General features: G+C 35.0%; 1 protein-coding gene across 1 annotated transcript; it reads left to right on the top strand.

The window, feature by feature from the left end:
* Positions 1–25: 25 nt before the first annotated feature.
* On the top strand, positions 26–18,029 carry LOC102808198 (ATP-binding cassette sub-family C member 9-like). The gene is made up of 24 exons (XM_085504908.1): positions 26–173; positions 1,671–1,711; positions 1,858–2,103; positions 2,216–2,356; positions 2,616–2,694; positions 3,332–3,437; positions 4,054–4,152; positions 4,348–4,513; positions 4,706–4,843; positions 4,940–5,141; positions 8,618–8,817; positions 10,932–11,171; positions 11,477–11,634; positions 11,865–11,957; positions 12,153–12,255; positions 12,400–12,513; positions 12,714–12,825; positions 13,243–13,373; positions 13,536–13,614; positions 13,799–13,907; positions 14,294–14,397; positions 14,522–14,655; positions 14,941–15,003; positions 15,107–18,029. The coding sequence occupies exons 1-24, from the start codon at positions 131–133 to the stop codon at positions 15,242–15,244; spliced, it is 3,039 nt and encodes a 1,012-aa protein (XP_085361034.1). The 5' UTR covers positions 26–130; the 3' UTR covers positions 15,245–18,029.

Here is an 18,029-nt window from a genome sequence, read left to right as displayed (position 1 = left end):
CCTACAATAGATTTACTCTGATGAGCGTTTGGAAAAGACCAGCGAAGTGCTTCATGGCATAAAGTTACTGAAATTGTATGCATGGGAGGAATTGTTTTCAACTGGTATTAAAAGTATACGGAATAAAGAAATGAAACAGAAACAATGCGTTGGATTATATTTCCTGCTATCGAGTAGGTGCATTACATTTTGGAATTGTATCTAGTAACTATATATATATATATATATATATATATATATATATATATATATATATATATATATATATATATATATATATATATATATCAGTTCTTTTTATTTAGATCATGGCAATTTTTTGGTCAGAGCGCCCTCTAGTTTTGTGGAGAATCATGTTCATTTGGAATGCTCTGATTGGATGGAAGTTCAAGCCTAGCAAGGTGTGATAGAATTGGCCTGTTATGTTCAGATTCAAATAAGCATGAACCACTAATTTGACAGGGAAGTGATACTTATAATGCAGCAAGCTGTTCTAATTGCTGTTGTGGTAGAGTTTTTCTATTTTCCTGTCAAATGCATTTATTGGTCCACTGAAAAATGAAAATAATGTTCCCTGTAACTTAGACTCTTATTGATCAAGGCATTTTAAAAATCATGGGTGTTAACTCCCCTCAAGTTATGACCCGTTGTCCCCTACAGAATAATGGTTGCATCTAATATTAAAATAAAGATGGCGGAGTATAGCGTTGATTCATCTCGTTCTACTCTGGATTACTTGGAGTCAATAAAGATCCTAGAAAGTTAGTATTTATATGCCTGTGTGTTTTTTGTTTGTTTGTTTTTTCACTGTCTTTGACTTTCCCAGTATGTTTGTTGCTGTTGACAACAATTCAGTCCTCTGCCAGGCTTCAGTCAATGTTTTTCTTCACTACCTACCCAACTCCTCGTCGGGCACTATGTAGCTGGTGTGGTATATTTATCACAGACAGTAGGGCAATTGTCACATTTAGTGCTCCAAGAAAATATTCTCTGTCCATGTGTATTTATATAAATAGATGCAGTTTCTTTGGCTTGAATAACGATCACTGGCTTCGTACATACAGGTATACTGGTTTACCTGTTTCTAGTTGAAATATAGCCAATCTTATTAACCAAGACAGTTGGACATTTGCCACATGTCACAACACTCATTTCCAAGTGCCATAGCTTGAAACAAGTAGTCAAATCTGATATTGGCTGGAGCTTTAGTTTATATGGACATGGTAAATGGCAAACTAGATGGTCAGAAAGTAATAAAAATAATCACAGCTTTACTCCACCCACCCCACTATGAAGTAAAAGGCTGTTTATAAGGCCATGTATGATGGTTTCATTTTTCTTATGGAAAACAATTTTAATTAAAAACTTCTATGCTCCTGTACCCAACCGTGGGGGTTCATCACACTAAACAACAGGTGTCACTATTACTAAGATAAATGTACTTTTTTTTCATTAAAATTACTGATATATATATATATATATATATATATATATATATATATATATATATATATATATATATAAGTTCTGAATGCACTTTCTGTTGGGTGAAAAATCTAATATCATATTAATGTAACAGCCTGACATTTAGAGCTGTTGTGTGTGTGACCGTTTTCTGTGTATTCATGTATCGCTTATTCATAAATTGAAAATTGTTATATTTCCTGCAGCTATTTTCGCTCAGTCCTCGCCGTTCGTTGCTAATTTTGCAGTAAGTATCTACAGTTTATATTCATAACCAATACCTGAAATATGTATAGACGGAAATTGATTGGGTTTAAAATACATACCTACCCTACGTAAACAAAGTAAAAGCCATTGTACTAACATATCTTTGATTTCTTTTGTGTATGCCAGATGTTAGCTGTGTATTCGAAGGTCAACGCAATGCCATTAACGCCAGACCTGGTGTTCACCGCACTCGCACTTACAAATCTGCTATTTCAGCCCCTCTTTATGATACCAATTCTGACTAGATATTTAGTGGAAGGATTAACTAGTACCAAACGACTTGCACATTTTCTATCTTTGAAAGAAATGAGTAAATACGGTGATCACAGTTATATATCGGATAATATACTGGAAAAAGACTTATATGATCAGGTATACGATATTAGCATGTCTGTATTATCGGTTTAGTTTAATTGATCATCATTAATGATGGGTAGATGTTAAATTTACCAACAACACAATTTAGTATTAAATATTTTCTCAGGAGGACGATACAGAATTGAAGGGAAAGCGTGATTCAAGACCATTAGTGCAGAGTATCACACATCACCAATACACGTCAGATGTACCATCACACTTGCGTGGTGTAATAAGAACACACACGCAATCGGATATTGCTATAGAGGTTGGTTATTAGTCAATTTTATCAATGTGTTTCTGTAACCAAAAAGAAATGATGGCACCAAAAAATATTTATATAAATATAGATAATATAATATACTAACATTGTAACAAATTATATTTTAGCATTGCCATTGTAATCGTTGTAATGGAAATAACATACCTTGAGCAAGTCACCCATCTATCATTTTCATTTTTATTGATGATCGACACGTACACATAACACATTTCAAAAGCAAAGTTTACATTTTACTTGCATAAAGATTGAAGATGGTAGCTTCTCCTGGGATGGCAACGTACACGTAGTTGAGTTGAATAACATCAATGTTACACTTCGTGCAGGTAATCAATTTGTTTTGTTATATACATACATTTGCAAAAGAATTAAAATCTTCCTTATTTGCAAGTAAGGATTTTCTATATCAATCGTCCCAAATATTGAAATTTATTAAAGTTAAAATTCGAATAACACAAAATAATATGCACGATACACATACCTGATACATAACGGGATCAATACTATTTTTATGCACTGCAAGTGTCGGTCGCCACACTTTGATGTATTGATTGCCTATAGTTAAATTATTCAATTGAGGATTCAATTTTCTTGTATAAGTTTGTTAATAGCCTAATTACATATGCAAGTGACTGAGTGTTGGTAAACATGTCCCCAAATCTCGATATATGTATTTTGTCAGCATATATTTAAGATATTATTTATGAATTATTAATGACGTGAACCACGGAGAATAGAATTCCGCAACTGCTATTCAGTTTATGAGCTACGTATGTTATTCAAAACAAAAATTGTTTCTGAATCAATAGAATATGATTTCAATGTTTTGAGGGAAAATACTATAACTATTAGTTTAAACATTTCATTTATCTAGGAATACAACTACTATATTGTATGGTTGTTTATACGGCTTTGGTATCCTAAATGTTACTTATTTTATTTTACGTATATTATTTATATTAGGAACATTAACTATAATAGTTGGTAAAGTTGGTTCTGGTAAATCGTCTCTACTATCTGCCATATTGGGAGAAATGTACACAATAACTGGAAGCGTGAAGCTTTACGGGTATATCAATTTCATTTGTGCTTGTAGAATTAGTTTGTGAATAAAAGTCTACACCTAAACAATCAGTCACCCGACTTCAATTAAAGATCAACAAAATGGATCAATATTATATCATCATAAACATACGACTAAATGGCTGGTCCCATTATATCTATGTACTGAAGTCTGTTTGAAATGAGTTAATATGCAGATATAGTCCAAATAGACGAAGTGGGAGATTATATCGGTAAATTGGCGAATTCCTCAATGTTCGGGTTTTAGCCCATGACATATGCACCAAATTTAAAAACAAAAACAAAACCTATCTAAAAATACAGACGCATAAACATATCGTCCTTAGCATCCCTCTATTGTGTTATATAAGGACAGTTTTGTCTACAATTGCAATGCTTCGACAACAATAATCAATATTCACACGAGTTTTATGAATGAAATGTAATGCAAATGTACATTAGCAGTAAAAGACGGCCTGATAAAACCGAGTAAGGCTTGTTTTTTATATATACATCATCTAGTAATCGAAATATACACTATATACTACAAAGTATGTGTATGTATATTTTATCTTAATTATTAATCAGTAATTAATACTAACTCGCGTTTAATACTTCAACAGGAAGAACACTAACATAGCATATGTGGCCCAGAAGGCATGGCTGCAAAACGCTTCAGTTCGAGACAATATTTTGTTTGGGGAAGAATTTGTTGCAGAGAAGTACAGTTTTATATGTTTATATACATTTACACTAAAATATAAAATACATACATCTACAGCAATGTACAATGCGTATAATATCATGCCTGATAGCATGAAGCATGCTTTTAAAGAATAGATGTAATGTATACGTATTGAGTAATATAGTACTCGTACACTTATAAAATAAGACTAACACAGAATAATTCTTTAAAGGTACTTTACAGTGCTGGATGTGTGTGCACTAAATCCAGATTTACAAATATTACCTGGAGGAGACTTGACAGAAATTGGGGAGAGGGGGATTAATTTAAGTGGAGGACAGAAACACAGAATTAGTTTAGCTAGAGCGTTGTACAGCAACACAGATATAGTTATACTGGTGGGTAGTATATATTTTTTCGGTTTAAAAAATCTCTAATAAAAAGGTTTCAGCAATTCTAACTTTGAAAATGAAATCAAGTTCAAGGTCTGCTTTGTTATCTTATGCATTGTTTAATTAATTACTCAAGTAAGCATTCGAATATCGTTCACCCCTTTTCAACGAATCAAGCATGTTGTCATTTAATTCCAGGACGACCCTTTATCATCTCTGGACGTCCACGTGAGTGAATACGTCATGGTAAATGCTATATTTGGATTGCTTCGTGACCAACAACGAACAGTTATTCTTGTAACGCATATGATTCAGCATCTGGAACATGCTGATCAGGTATGCTTGACAGAATATATTACGAATGGTTAAGTTAAACATTGGTGACTCTGGCACTAAGATAATATTATAAAAAAATGAATACTTATGTTACAGGTGTTAGTGATGGAAGATGGTCAAATAGTACAAAATGGTAACATGAAAGAAATACAAAAACAAGATATAAGGCTATATAGACAATGGCAGGAAATGGTTTCAGAAATTTCCGAATCACAAAGTGAACGTTCAAAAGAAACAACTGTAACACGTATTGAAACATCAACATCAACTTCATTTGATCTCCAACGACACATAAATGGCAAGTTTTATTTCAAGTCCATCTTACATATGTACTAATCCATTACACATAGAATCATATATACACTATGGCAAATCCTGCTCTCAGATTGAACAACATGTTTTTAGTTAATATCACATTTATAATGAATGTAAATTAAATCATATATACACTACACTATGGCAAATCTTGCTCTCAGATTGAACAACATGTTTTTAGTTAATATCACATTTATAATTACTAGAGTTATATTGACTAGTTGACTATGATGTCAGTTGTATGGGTCAGTATATGCGAGACATGCACAAACACACACATGGTTCAGAAAAACGTGTTTTCTAGTGTTGTTTGGCCAATTAAAACAAACATGCACTACACGTTTTTGCGTAATGCCTATCTTTAAGAAATATGATTATTTTTTATTTGGGCAATATAGAACGACGCACTGTCCTAAGAACGATATGCAGTCGAGCCCATTATTTAAGCAGGCATTCCCAACCGGGCCCTGTTATTACCCAATAATGGGCAGTGCGAATTTCAAATATAATACCCTGAAAGTAGTTGCTTGAAAAGCGCGGTGTAACCTTTACGCTTGTACTTTAGCTGCGCTTTGTAAGTCCACTAGCAAACGACATGACACAACACGCTAATAGACATTTTTTTGATGAGAATAACAATGAATTCCTGACATAAATGAATCATAGAGGGTTTCGTGTACAAATATGGAGAAACATTGAATGTGACTGAATCAAGCACAATATCTTGTTTGTATATTCGCGCATTGACGGCAATCCTAGTTATTACCTGGTACCATAACTACACCTGGTACCGATCATAAACGAGAACATGGCGTTTCAATACTAGGCAACGTATGGTATTATGAAGTGATATGTCAAATGGTCTTTAAAGGGGAGCAGAGGTGTGGCTTTTGACATTCTGTACATGAAATCTGAGATCTATGAATGAATTCTGTCGATAAAAATAACTTATATGTGCTGCGAAATGCCCTAAATTTCGGGTATAAAACGGGCTGTGAAGCAGACGACAAACTTCCGCTTTTCCTGGCGTCATTTCGCCTCTAGAGGGCCAGTCAAATGACGTCATCAGTGAACACTGATAATTGAACCCATTCATGCTAGTACGCCAATCCCATAGAAATGCTACTATGAAAGACCTTGTTAACTGACTACTTAAAAGTTGAAACATGGTGAGGTGTTGTGTTATGAATGCCATAACGATTCATGTTATGTTTCTCGAAATCCCAAATAAAAAATCACGTTGTTGGTTGCGAGAAAAGACAGTAAAGACAGTGTGAAGACAGTACAGCGTTCTGGCTATAGTAAACAGTGAGTGAATAAATATTGTACGAGTTAAAACTAAATGAGAAATATGCTAATATCACTTGAACCACAGTACTCATTTTGCCCAACTTCCCACTTTTTAAACGATCGCTTAAATTTCCGACCGCACTGTATTTTCCGACCGGAAAACGACCACATTTTTACCGTTTTTTTTTTCTCTCGCTCGTATATTGAAAACACCGACCGCTCGCCCAAACACTGGTCACCGGCACATGAGTAGTCAAAATGTTTGGGGATATACAACAAGTGTTAACTATTATAAATTCTGAACGGCTCTTCAAATCTATACCACTCTGTATCGTTCGCGAACAACTTCATCTGTGTCAAATACTAGAGCCGGTACAATATTGTAAACAAATGCCATGATATCTCAGTCATATCGCTATTGTATACACTACCTTTTTTATTCTTGTTTGCACAAACGTTGAATAGCCGTCAAACATTCAAATATAATTAGTTTTTAACTATCTATAATTATATGCACGCACTTTGACCCTTTGACCTGGATTTGATTGGGATGGAATATTTTACTTTAAACATTATTCTGACGTTACTTACTGCCCCAAAAATGTTTCAACACAATTGCGGTATGACTGTCCGATTTACAAGTGCATTGGGTAATATATTAATAACCATTCTCACCAATCGCTAGCTTAGGAGCGAGTAGGAAATCAAACAGCCGCAGGTCGCCCAGAAAGGACTGAGAAATTAAAAAAAATATATTTCCACAAAGTTAAATAAATCTGGCTGCATCAAAAGCTTGGAAATTAGTTATAATATTTTGCAAAAAACTGAGTGATCAACGACATCATTTTAGGGTGCAATTGAATTTTAACTACTTCATTGCGTAACTTACTGCGCGGCGATGCTGACATCAAGTGTGTGTTGACCAAAGTTTGACCCCCAAGTCACGCACTGAACAGGCGCGTTACCTTAGCAATATTTTTCGTTCATACTCCGCGCGTCGATCTTGTAAAATTGTTATTAGTTCTGATGGTGCTGTACGCAAACTCGTTTACTTAGTGCGCTACTTTTCTAATTACGCAAATTTGTTTACAATGTTGTACCGGCTCTACAAATTTTAACATTGTAATATATCAAGTTCATAATAATTACGCAAAGTCAGTTATTTAATATTGGACACAGGTGAAGTTTCCTCCGCGAACGATACAATGTGGTATAGATTTGAAGAGTAGTTCGGAATTTAATAATAGTTAGTACCCGTTGTATCCCCAAACTGTATCATTCAAAACCACTATTTCGATCACTTCTCTGCCAATGACCAGTATTGGGCGACCGGTCGGTGTTTTCAATGGGTCGGTGAGAGAAAAATTACGATAAAAATGCGGTTGTTTTCCGGTCGGAAAATACAGTGCGTTCGGAAATTAAGCGATAAGCGGTCGATTAAAAGTGGGAAGTTGGGCGAAATGATTACTGTAATGATATTAGCGTATTTCTAATTTATTTTTTAACTCAAACAATATTTATTTACTCACCGTTTACTATAGCCAGAGCGCTGTACGTGTCTTCATTTTCAGGTTAGTTCTTCTGCCGTTTTCTCGCAACCAACAACGTGATTTTTTATTTGGGATTTCGAGAAACTTAACATGAATCGTTATGGCATTCATACGCACAACATTTCGCCATGTTTCAACTTTTAAGTAGTCAGTTAACAAGGTCTTTCATAATAGCATTTCTATGGGATTGGCGTACTAGCATGAATGGGTTCAATTATCAGTGTTCACTGATGACGTCATTTGACTGGCCCTCTAGAGGCGAAATGACACCAGGAAAAGCGGAAGTTTGTCGTCTGCTTCACAGCCCGTTTTATACCCGATATTTAGGGCATTTCGCAGCACATACAAGTTGTTTTTATCGACAGAATTCATTCATAGATCTCAAATTTCATGTACAGAGTGTCAAAAGCCACACCTCTGCTCCCCTTTAAGTATAGCTTATTGATCAGTAACAGTCAGTGAATAATGTAGAATCGTAATATGTTATTTATTGGTACGTTCCTTAACATTTCTTGCTATGTCAATTTGTGAAGTTTACATGAAGCAGACGACGTATACCGATATAAACATTGCATTATACATATACATGTATAATTTTTACATTCTATTTTTGTTCAAGCTTCTATTATTGCCAAAGAGGAGAGACCCAAAGGAGCTGTAGGATGTGCCATTTTCTTGGCATATGTCAGGGCTATGACAGTACCGCTTGCGGTCATCCTCTTCATTGCGTATCTTCTAGAAATCGCATGTTTTGCTGCCGTAAACCTGTGGATATCTGCTTGGTCACAAGCTGGTCAGGACAGTCTTAATAAGAGTGAAGTACGTAGAAAAAACAACATCTAATTGATCTCTTACACCAAATCAATTAAGGGACCACTAATTTATTTTAAATATCATCTCCAGATGTGGTAACATTGTAATTTGACAAAAAATGTTCATGTATTAATGATTTCACAAAGTTTGAAATATTCTGAAAAACTTTTGGAATATCACAATTCAATATTATACAAAAACAGACAATTCAGGAAATTCATAAAATAATGTAAGAATATTTATGGAAGATAAAGATAAAATTACCGGGGTACTGTGATGGAGGGGGAGGTGGTTTGGCTATGCCTAATATTTATATAATGAAAAAACAGCAAAAGTGAATAAAAGATACATTGATCCGGATTTTGAACAGCCATAAAAGATTTGTGTTGATGAGCAGCAGAAGCCTTTGAGAGGGGGGGGGGGTTAATGTAACTATCAAACTAAACGATAACTGGTGCGACTCAGTGATTTTGTCACAGAAGAACTAGAAATTTGGGCGGAGGAAATGAAAGTATAAGAAATAGATCAAATTATTTGGAATAACTTGTGGGGGTAAATCAGTGTTTATGGAAGATTTAGCTCAAAATATATTGAACCTAAAAGTGTCGCATCTAATTAATGAAAGGGGAGTGATTCCTTGGCACAATATACATAAATTGAAATGATTGGGTCTTGTATCTGCTATCGCAGAAAATCTGGATTTGCTATACTTTAAAATCATGGGGATGCATAAAAAGAGCTTTGTGACAGGTCGTTTGCCTCACCGGTAAGTGGAAGAAAACTGGAGTTAAACTAGGTTGCTATTGAATGGGGCAAAATTATGATGAAAATGACAACAGACAGACTTCATTATGTACACATTGTCATGAACAACCGGATAGTTATGAACACTTATTTTCCCTGAACTACTTTCGTTTTCTTGGAGAAAATTTATAAAAAATAAAATGGACAATCATGATAATGTTAATATTTAATATAAGTTTGCAACCACACACAAATGCAATTTTACAACAATGCATGTAATACATATTACTCAGTTGAGATTTCTTCCGATCTGTGCTCTTTTCTACCCTTTCCTTTACCTTTGAGATCGACTTATTTTGCTCCTATAGCATGATTTAACTCGATCATTTACATTTGTAGAGTATTTCTTATCGCAAAGTTAGCGCTCAAAACTACACTTCATGTTGGCGAGGGAAGCTGGCTCATATTCGTCTTAGTCCTTCTTTATGCTGATGAAAAATTGTCCCAGAAGCTCATTCAATTCGACCGGTTGTATTCTTCGAGCCGCCGCAATTCTCCGGTATTCTGAGTTAGCCACTCGGTACAGCGACGGACATCACGTTCGCCTGGTACTTCATTTCCTGGTGCTGGTCCTAGCATTTCATCAAATTCGCCCTGTCCTATTGACCGTAGCCACTGCATAATATCCATTTCGTCTGCTGCAGCCATTATCGTCTGCAGGTTTTTAAGGGAGCCGGTTAACAGGATGCGTAAACATATCCATCCGCAGTGCCAAACTTATCGATTAACGCGATTGCATGCAAAACTTTGTTACTGCTTATGAAAAATTTACCTATTTAGCAACAAGAATTAGCTTTAAACATTAACATATAAAGCCTGTATTCTTTATGTTATTAAAGGCATGTAATAAAAACATTACAGCCCGAATATAGGCGTTAGTGCCCTCGCGCAGAGACTTAACGTCGGGCAAATGAAAACCTGCGCTCGGGCACAAACGCCATATTCCGGCAGTATTATATAATATTCTTTTTTAGTGGGCCGATTCACTCGAAAAGCAGTTACCACCAAGTAGATTGTGCATGATAATTTCCGATGCAAATGAAACATTACTGGTGAATTATTTGTTTGCTTGTAAGAAAACACATATATTTTTGTAAAATGAAAGAGAAAAAGCCAAATTGTGAGGTTTTTGTGTCTTATTGTAATCGAATTTATGAGTGTGAAAATTACATTACATTGTCTATTAAATATTCTGACTTCTACAGAAATGTGCTCTCATACTGCGACTTTAAAAGTTTATTCTCATGTATGATGGTCAGTATCCACCATGCTTCCAAATAAATTTATAGTAATTCCACAATTCATATTATTTACAGATTGAACAAGAGTTGACAGTCAGGTACTACCTTCCAAGATATGCTATATTCACTAGTCTTGTGATCCCAGTGGCTATTCTATTCAATGTCTGCTTTATTGCGTTCTTCATAATGACAGCAAAGAAGCTTTTCAGGAAAATATTATATAAAGTCATGCATTCTCCAATCCGATTTTTTGAAACAACTCCAGTTGGTCGGATTCTAAATAGATTTTCCGTTGACATGCTTTCAGTCGATGTGGTAAGCATAATATTGTTCTATTTAGTGCTTTGTTATGGCCGCTGCTGAGAGCGAGCAGTCGACGAAACTTGTTTTGATTCCCTAATAGTTTTACATTCTCTCCTTCTCTCCCATCACCCAGTCTACAGTTCGAAAAAACAATTTGAAATGAGTCTACTGACTAACTTGCTTCCAAAATAATATATTATTCATGTAGGGTTTTGTTTATACGCTTTTGCTGTGAATGTGCATTCAACTTTAAACCACGTCTACCATATGCTTGTAATTTTCTTTAAACTAATTATTTCTAACTCCCCCTTTTTCAGCATTTCTGGATGACTCTTAGTTTAGTTTTAATTATTCTCATATCGCTGTTTGGTACAATTGTTGTAAACACCATCATTTCACCATATTTCCTACTGGTCATGGTCCCTATATCTGTAATAATTGGTGTGAGCCTCGACTTTGGTGTCAGACTACCAAGGTAATAAGAAACAGTTTGATTAGTGTAGTGTAGTGTATTGATACTATATTGATACTCAAATGGCTAATTCCTGACACAAAGCAGACCATAATCAAGTAATTACGTATTGTATAGTAAATGATTGATTTTGGTCAATTTGGCGGACTGTGCCTGTCTTAACTTGACTAACTTTGAATTTGTAGTCGATAAGTATAATCATGTCATTAATATGCACTGTTTTCACATTGTAGAGATCTTAAACGACTGGATAGAGTGACATTATCACCAGTTTTGGCATATTTTACGGACACTTATGTAGGTTCATCCACAATTAGAGCTTTTGGGTAAGGTAACACTGTATTATTGAATGTTTAATTGCTATAACATGAATCATATATTGGTTTGAACGTATACACTGTATGTAAACTTGCTACTAATAAGTGTGAACTCACACAATATACGTAATGGCTTTATAGTGTTACGTGTACACTTAATCTGTCATGTTCTCCAAATAAATCTTCCGTATTTGTCTTATATAGAGCAGAGCAACGGTTCGTGACACACATGTTGGACAGAATAGATGCGAACATTGTATGCCAATTATATTATGCCACATCAATACAATGGGCTTCATTCAGAATAGTAAGTAGTTGTACCGATTCGGACATAATATCAGGATTAATTTCATAGCGCATAACTGGTCGATATTGCAAGTATACATAGCTCTGATTCCCTATATTTATTATAGAGGTATACATGAACTTCTCACACGTTTTTTGCTCGTAGAATACGATTGGCATGTGTTTGGTTTTATTTGTTGGTGTTGGGGCATTGATTGCATCAATGTATAGGACTATTAACCCAAGTGATGTTGGATTGGCTGTCACAACAGGAATATTAGTAAGTGAGCCGACCTATATTATTAATGATTTATATATTGCGATACGAATAACATAACATTATGTCAATAAACATGTTATTGAAAGAATGAATGATTGAATCAATCAATCAGTGAATCTGTCAATCAAGCAGTCAATCAAATAGAATCAATCAATGGTCATAAAAACATCATATAATTAACGAGTCTGTATTATTTACAGGCAGCACAGTTTGTAAATGGCTTGATGACAGTTATAGTAGATTTATTTTGCTATGTCAGCGGTGTTGAACGCGTTATTGAATATACCAAACTAGATACTGAAGAACTTCAAGGTAATTGGTTTTAAAAAGTATATTCTCAATATGCATAGTTTGTGTACTCTGTGTACTTTCACACACTTAGTCTCCATGCAACTTTAGCTCACAATGCCGGGGCGACACAATAAACACCAGCTTGGTCGATATCAGGAACAAAAATCAAACCAATGCTTTTTTGTAAACTACATGTATAATTTACTTCAATATGACTAGTTCGTTTCGCCATTTGTCTCAACCACTCGAGCTTACATACAAAGCGGTAATGTAAAAAACATCAATGGGGTACTACCTAGATTTATTTACGCAATCACGTAACTTCTGTTCATTCTAAAATTATATTTTCGTCGACCTTTTATCCTTGCATTAGCTTCAAATGTGTCATATCTCTTTATTACAAATTGTTTGACGATTATTATTGTTTTATACATGTAGGCAGTATTGACGTGCCCGATAGCTGGCCAGATAAAGGGTCTATTGACTTATATAATGTCACAGTGCGGTATGCAGACGAGTTAGAACCAGCTCTAACTAATATAAACATTCATGTTAATGCTGGTGAGAAGGTGAATGGTCGATTCATTTATATGTTTGATAGATATTTGATATGTAGTACAGCTGCCTGTATATTAACGTTGACATATGTTACTTCTTTGAATTTAAGCACTATAAGCTTTGTTAAATAAATCACCAGCAATAAAATAAAAATATCTTTCTTTTCATCAAAGATTGGGATTTGTGGTCGGACTGGAAGTGGTAAATCGTCGCTCACTCTTACATTACTGAGGATGATAGATGTCGTTGGAGGTAATATATTCAATGTACATGTATGATAACAAATACAAATAATTTGAAATATTCTCTCACGGAATTTAATCCAAACCTAAGCAGGAACTCATTGCCTCTAAAACAATCAATGTTGTATGTGTACAATAATCTGTCGTAACCATTACAGAAGTTTAGTCATGTTGTGCTATGTTTTAACTTGCAGGTCAAATTACCATCGATGACATCGATATATCGAAAGTTCCTTTGTTGACACTTCGGCGAAGAATAGCTATTATTCCACAGGACCCTGTTATTTTCTGTGGTACTATTCGGTAAGATTTTAGACCATAATAATCACTGTCAAGAATACATCAAATACATAGCATAATACATTTATTAATTTAAAAGCAGTATTTTACCATTTGAAAATCACTACAGCTACCTTCAACAGCTTGTTGAAGCGATACACAAAACTCCCTCAATCATAAAGAACAGTGGGGAAAGAAGTAATCAGCCCTAATAAGTGTTATAGTTTGAAAGATATCTTCTCCCTTATATTAGTATGTTATATTGACAGGTAACCAGGATACCATTGCATAGATATGAATATCATGAATGAATGTCACGTGACCGCATTTTGACAAACTAGCGAGAGTAGCAAAAAAGTGTCAGTGTGGTTAACATAGGTAAAAAATCTAGGTATTTTCTTCAATTGCAGGTTTAATTTAGATCCTGAAAATATATACACAGATAACGAATTATGGGATGCCCTCGAGGTAGCGCAGTTGAAAGATCGTGTTATTGCAATGGACAACAAATTAGGTAAATGGTGGCCTTTATTGTAAAGTTTGTATTTGTAAGTGACATATACACCAACAATTATCAAATTAATAAAAAAAAAAATATGATACCTTGTTTATTAACAGTAGCATTACTTTGATTTAAGGTACACTTGTCACTGAAGATGGAGACAATTTCAGCGCTGGGCAGAAACAGTTATTTTGCCTAGCTAGAGCGTTTCTGCTAAAACCCACAATTCTGATTATGGACGAAGCTACAGCATCTATCGATTTTGAAACAGTGAGTTCGAAGATTGATTATCGTTTACCCCAAATAACATGTGTTTTTACAGGGAGCTAGTATTGTTATAATTAATCAAGATATTTCGTCTTATGAAAGTCTCAATGGCTGTTGATGCATACGTGATCTCTATCTGTCGTCACAGTCGTTAATTGACGAATCTCGTTGAGATCAATGTTTGTGCAGTGGAAAGAGCTGAAATGTGTCAAATACTCAATGATGTCCGAAAAATGAATATGTAAATGAATTTTGTGGGATGAATAACCTTGCCGTTTTTGTTTACAGGATGTAATTTTGCAGAAAGTTGTCGCGTCAGCATTCGCAGACAAAACGGTTTTGACCATTGCAGTAAGTAAACGTAGAAAGTAATATATATTATTATTAATATAAATTGTGTAGTTGTGTTTTTTTAAACAAATCGATAATGTATTTGAAATGTATTTCTTCTTAGCATCGTATATCCACCATTCTTGATTCTGACTTTGTAATGGTATTGAGTGACGGTCAAATAATAGAATGGGATACACCACACAATTTACTCAAGACGAAGGACAGTATGTTTGCATCTATGGTGAATGAGACAATTTAAAAATGCGGAATTGTTCTATTGATGTATTTAATGTTTTTGGAAAGTTAAATATTATCTTTGAATGTTCAACTACTTTGTATGTTCAGCTCTTCTCTTGTATGTTTTTTAAAATTATTCGGCGGTTATTTTACAACTGCCTGTAAAGGTATTATGGGAATTCCAAATCTAATGTAATAATTAGTAATGCAGTGCAATGTTATTGGTCGCTGTTTTGTATTTCATGATATTGATAATAACGTTTCTATTAACACCGAAGGATTTATTGGCGATCCGCTCCGCTAGGATTGCCCTTATAATCACTTTTGTCGTTTTGTGTGTCTGTGTGTGTACATTTCCAGTGCTTTTACGTATGATTTCTTCTGTGATTTTTTTGGCTTGGCCGATTTCGTTCAAACTTGGCAGGTAGGTCACACCTTCACCCTAGTTATTAGGAAAAATCTGAAAAAAATTGTTGGCCCACCGTTGCCATAGCAACAGCCAAAAAACTGATTTTTGGTTAGCTTCGCACCAAATGTATCTCCTCCTACAAATTTGGGATAAAACACTTCAGACATAGCTCATTCTACTCAGCTTGAATGTGGGCACAAAGTTACTATTTGAATTTTTGATATCTGTTTTCATTACCGAGAAATTTGACCCCAAAGTTGGGGTAATTTTTCACCAGCAACGACTTTTAACTCCTCTGTGAATTTCTCGGCTTGGCTGATTTTGTTCATACTTCACAGGTAGGTCGTACCGTCAATAATTGGAAAACAATCCTGGCCCACCACTGCCATTGCAACATCCAAAAACTGATTTTTGAATAATTTCGCCCCAAATGTATTACCTCCTACCAGTTTTGTACACAGTCAGCTGGCATCGGTGTCGCTGGGTGTATATGATAAAGGGAAGTTGTGCAACCAAATTTGCTGAGTTCGCAATTTTTCGCCAATAAAAAAATAACTAAGGCAAAAACTCACGGTTTTTCAGCGTTTTTGTAATAAAGACATTATTCTCTATCAATAATCCGCCCAAAACAAGAACATTTCTACTAATTCTTGTGTTTTTTTGATGTTTTTCGAAAAACCTGCGATTAGGCAGCGAAAGTAGAACATTCCAGAGGGGGGCGAAATGGAAGAGCCAAATTTAACGCGTAAAAATAGAACGCGTATTTTGACCTCTTTGCGGTCGTTGCTAAAGAGCCCTGCGTCCATCGCCTGGCGATGCTCTTCCGTTTCACCAGTTGCGTTTTTTGACTAAAATTTGGGCAGTACTGTCAGTCACGAAAATTGATGAATAAATTAATACACATAAAATATGAATCACGGGCTAATTCAATGGTCACCGAACACTCCACTACTAAACAATCTGTGGCAAGATAGTAGCATACTGTAGCATGGTACAGTTTTTTGCGCGTGTCCGTAATAACGCGCACAAAGGATTGTGGGACAGAATCCTTTATTTGCTGGCATTCTTGACTTTTGACTGCAGTTCTTTTTTATATTTTAGAGTAAATGCTTCTGATATGCTCTTAGGTTGCTTAATATCCGTCTGAAATTCTGGACTGTGGTCATATTTTTCGATTAGGAGTCGTATATTTAAATTACTCACTGTGACTAGTGTTTTGCATTATGAAGTATACTATTATAAAGGTCAACACACTGTACTTTAGGTAAATATTTACCATTTCGTTATTGCGCGTTCCAGTATTTACAGGAAACGCTTCATTCTAGAAAATGCTATCCCAAAACGGTTGGAAATAATAAATGTAACAGCAGAATACGTCCTAGCACAGTCACGACTGTGGTCCTAGTAATAAACTAAGTGACTTCTAAAGACTGAATGGTGTTTGCGAACTTAGTATTAGTTATAAACCGCCGTTAGCTTCACGTTTATGTCACACCATGGAAACAGCCAAAAAATGTTGCTTGTTTTTGAGCGGAGTGGATCGCCAACCAGCCTACCGGCTTGTTAAGAGATTGTGAATGTGCATTGACATGATTATAGCAAAATATATTGTTCTATCACACAATCACCTCTCAATTTATACAGTTTAAGGGAGACGTTTTACCTTCCGTCACTAATTAGAGTACGCATATGATATCTTTGCGTACACGCGATACCACATACCAATTACACTTTATGACACATATATTCTCATTCAATAGGATAAACAAATACAGCTACCAATTAATTATCATTAGTCTGCATTGTGTAGCAATCTCCTTCCAAACTAGCAAGAGCAGTCATATGCAATGTCGAAACAACAAAGTCATTGGCTTCCGCAGTGTACTGGGTATTGAACAGATGGAGTCAGCATGTACAGAATCAAGATACCACAGAGTATGCAAAATTTAACAGACCCAGCTTTATTCACACCGGTTATCAAGACAACAATAACTCCCTGCTACCTGTATTAAATACTACACCAAATTAATCTGACATGCCCTAAAAGTATGCTAATTAGACAACTAATCATTCATATGTGCCTACTAGTGCTTGCAAACAGATCAGCCTAATTATTTATTTTTTTATAAATTCATCAATAACCACAACCTATTAACCTACCAAATTATTGAAATATGTAAATTAGCCAAACTAATTACCTATGCATTAATACAAACACCACTAGCGCTGCTAGCCCGTTTAAGGCTAAAGTTCAATCGTATGGCGTTATTCAAAGCTACACTGATGTTTTAATTTGTACTTGTGTCAATTCTACTATTTTCTTCATATCCAAGATTTGGACTAATTTTAGAAGTTTGTATCTATTTTGTCTGAAATAAATGAGTATTAATAAATTGAA

This window comes from Saccoglossus kowalevskii, chromosome 2 (assembly GCF_978046115.1).
Source record: "Saccoglossus kowalevskii chromosome 2, keSacKowa6.1, whole genome shotgun sequence".
NCBI classification, from domain to species: Eukaryota; Metazoa; Hemichordata; class Enteropneusta; family Harrimaniidae; genus Saccoglossus; species Saccoglossus kowalevskii.
The sequence above is the reverse complement of the archived record's forward strand: the minus strand, read 5'-3'. Positions and strand labels throughout refer to the sequence as shown.

Coding starts and splice junctions, on each gene's coding strand:
- LOC102808198 (XM_085504908.1), top strand. CDS start 131: ATGAAACAGAAACAATGCGTTGGATTATATTTCCTGCTATCGA. Junction 14,656..14,940: donor CATCTATCGATTTTGAAACA/GTGAGTTCGAAG, acceptor TTTTGTTTACAG/GATGTAATTTTGCAGAAAGT. Junction 15,004..15,106: donor AAACGGTTTTGACCATTGCA/GTAAGTAAACGT, acceptor ATTTCTTCTTAG/CATCGTATATCCACCATTCT.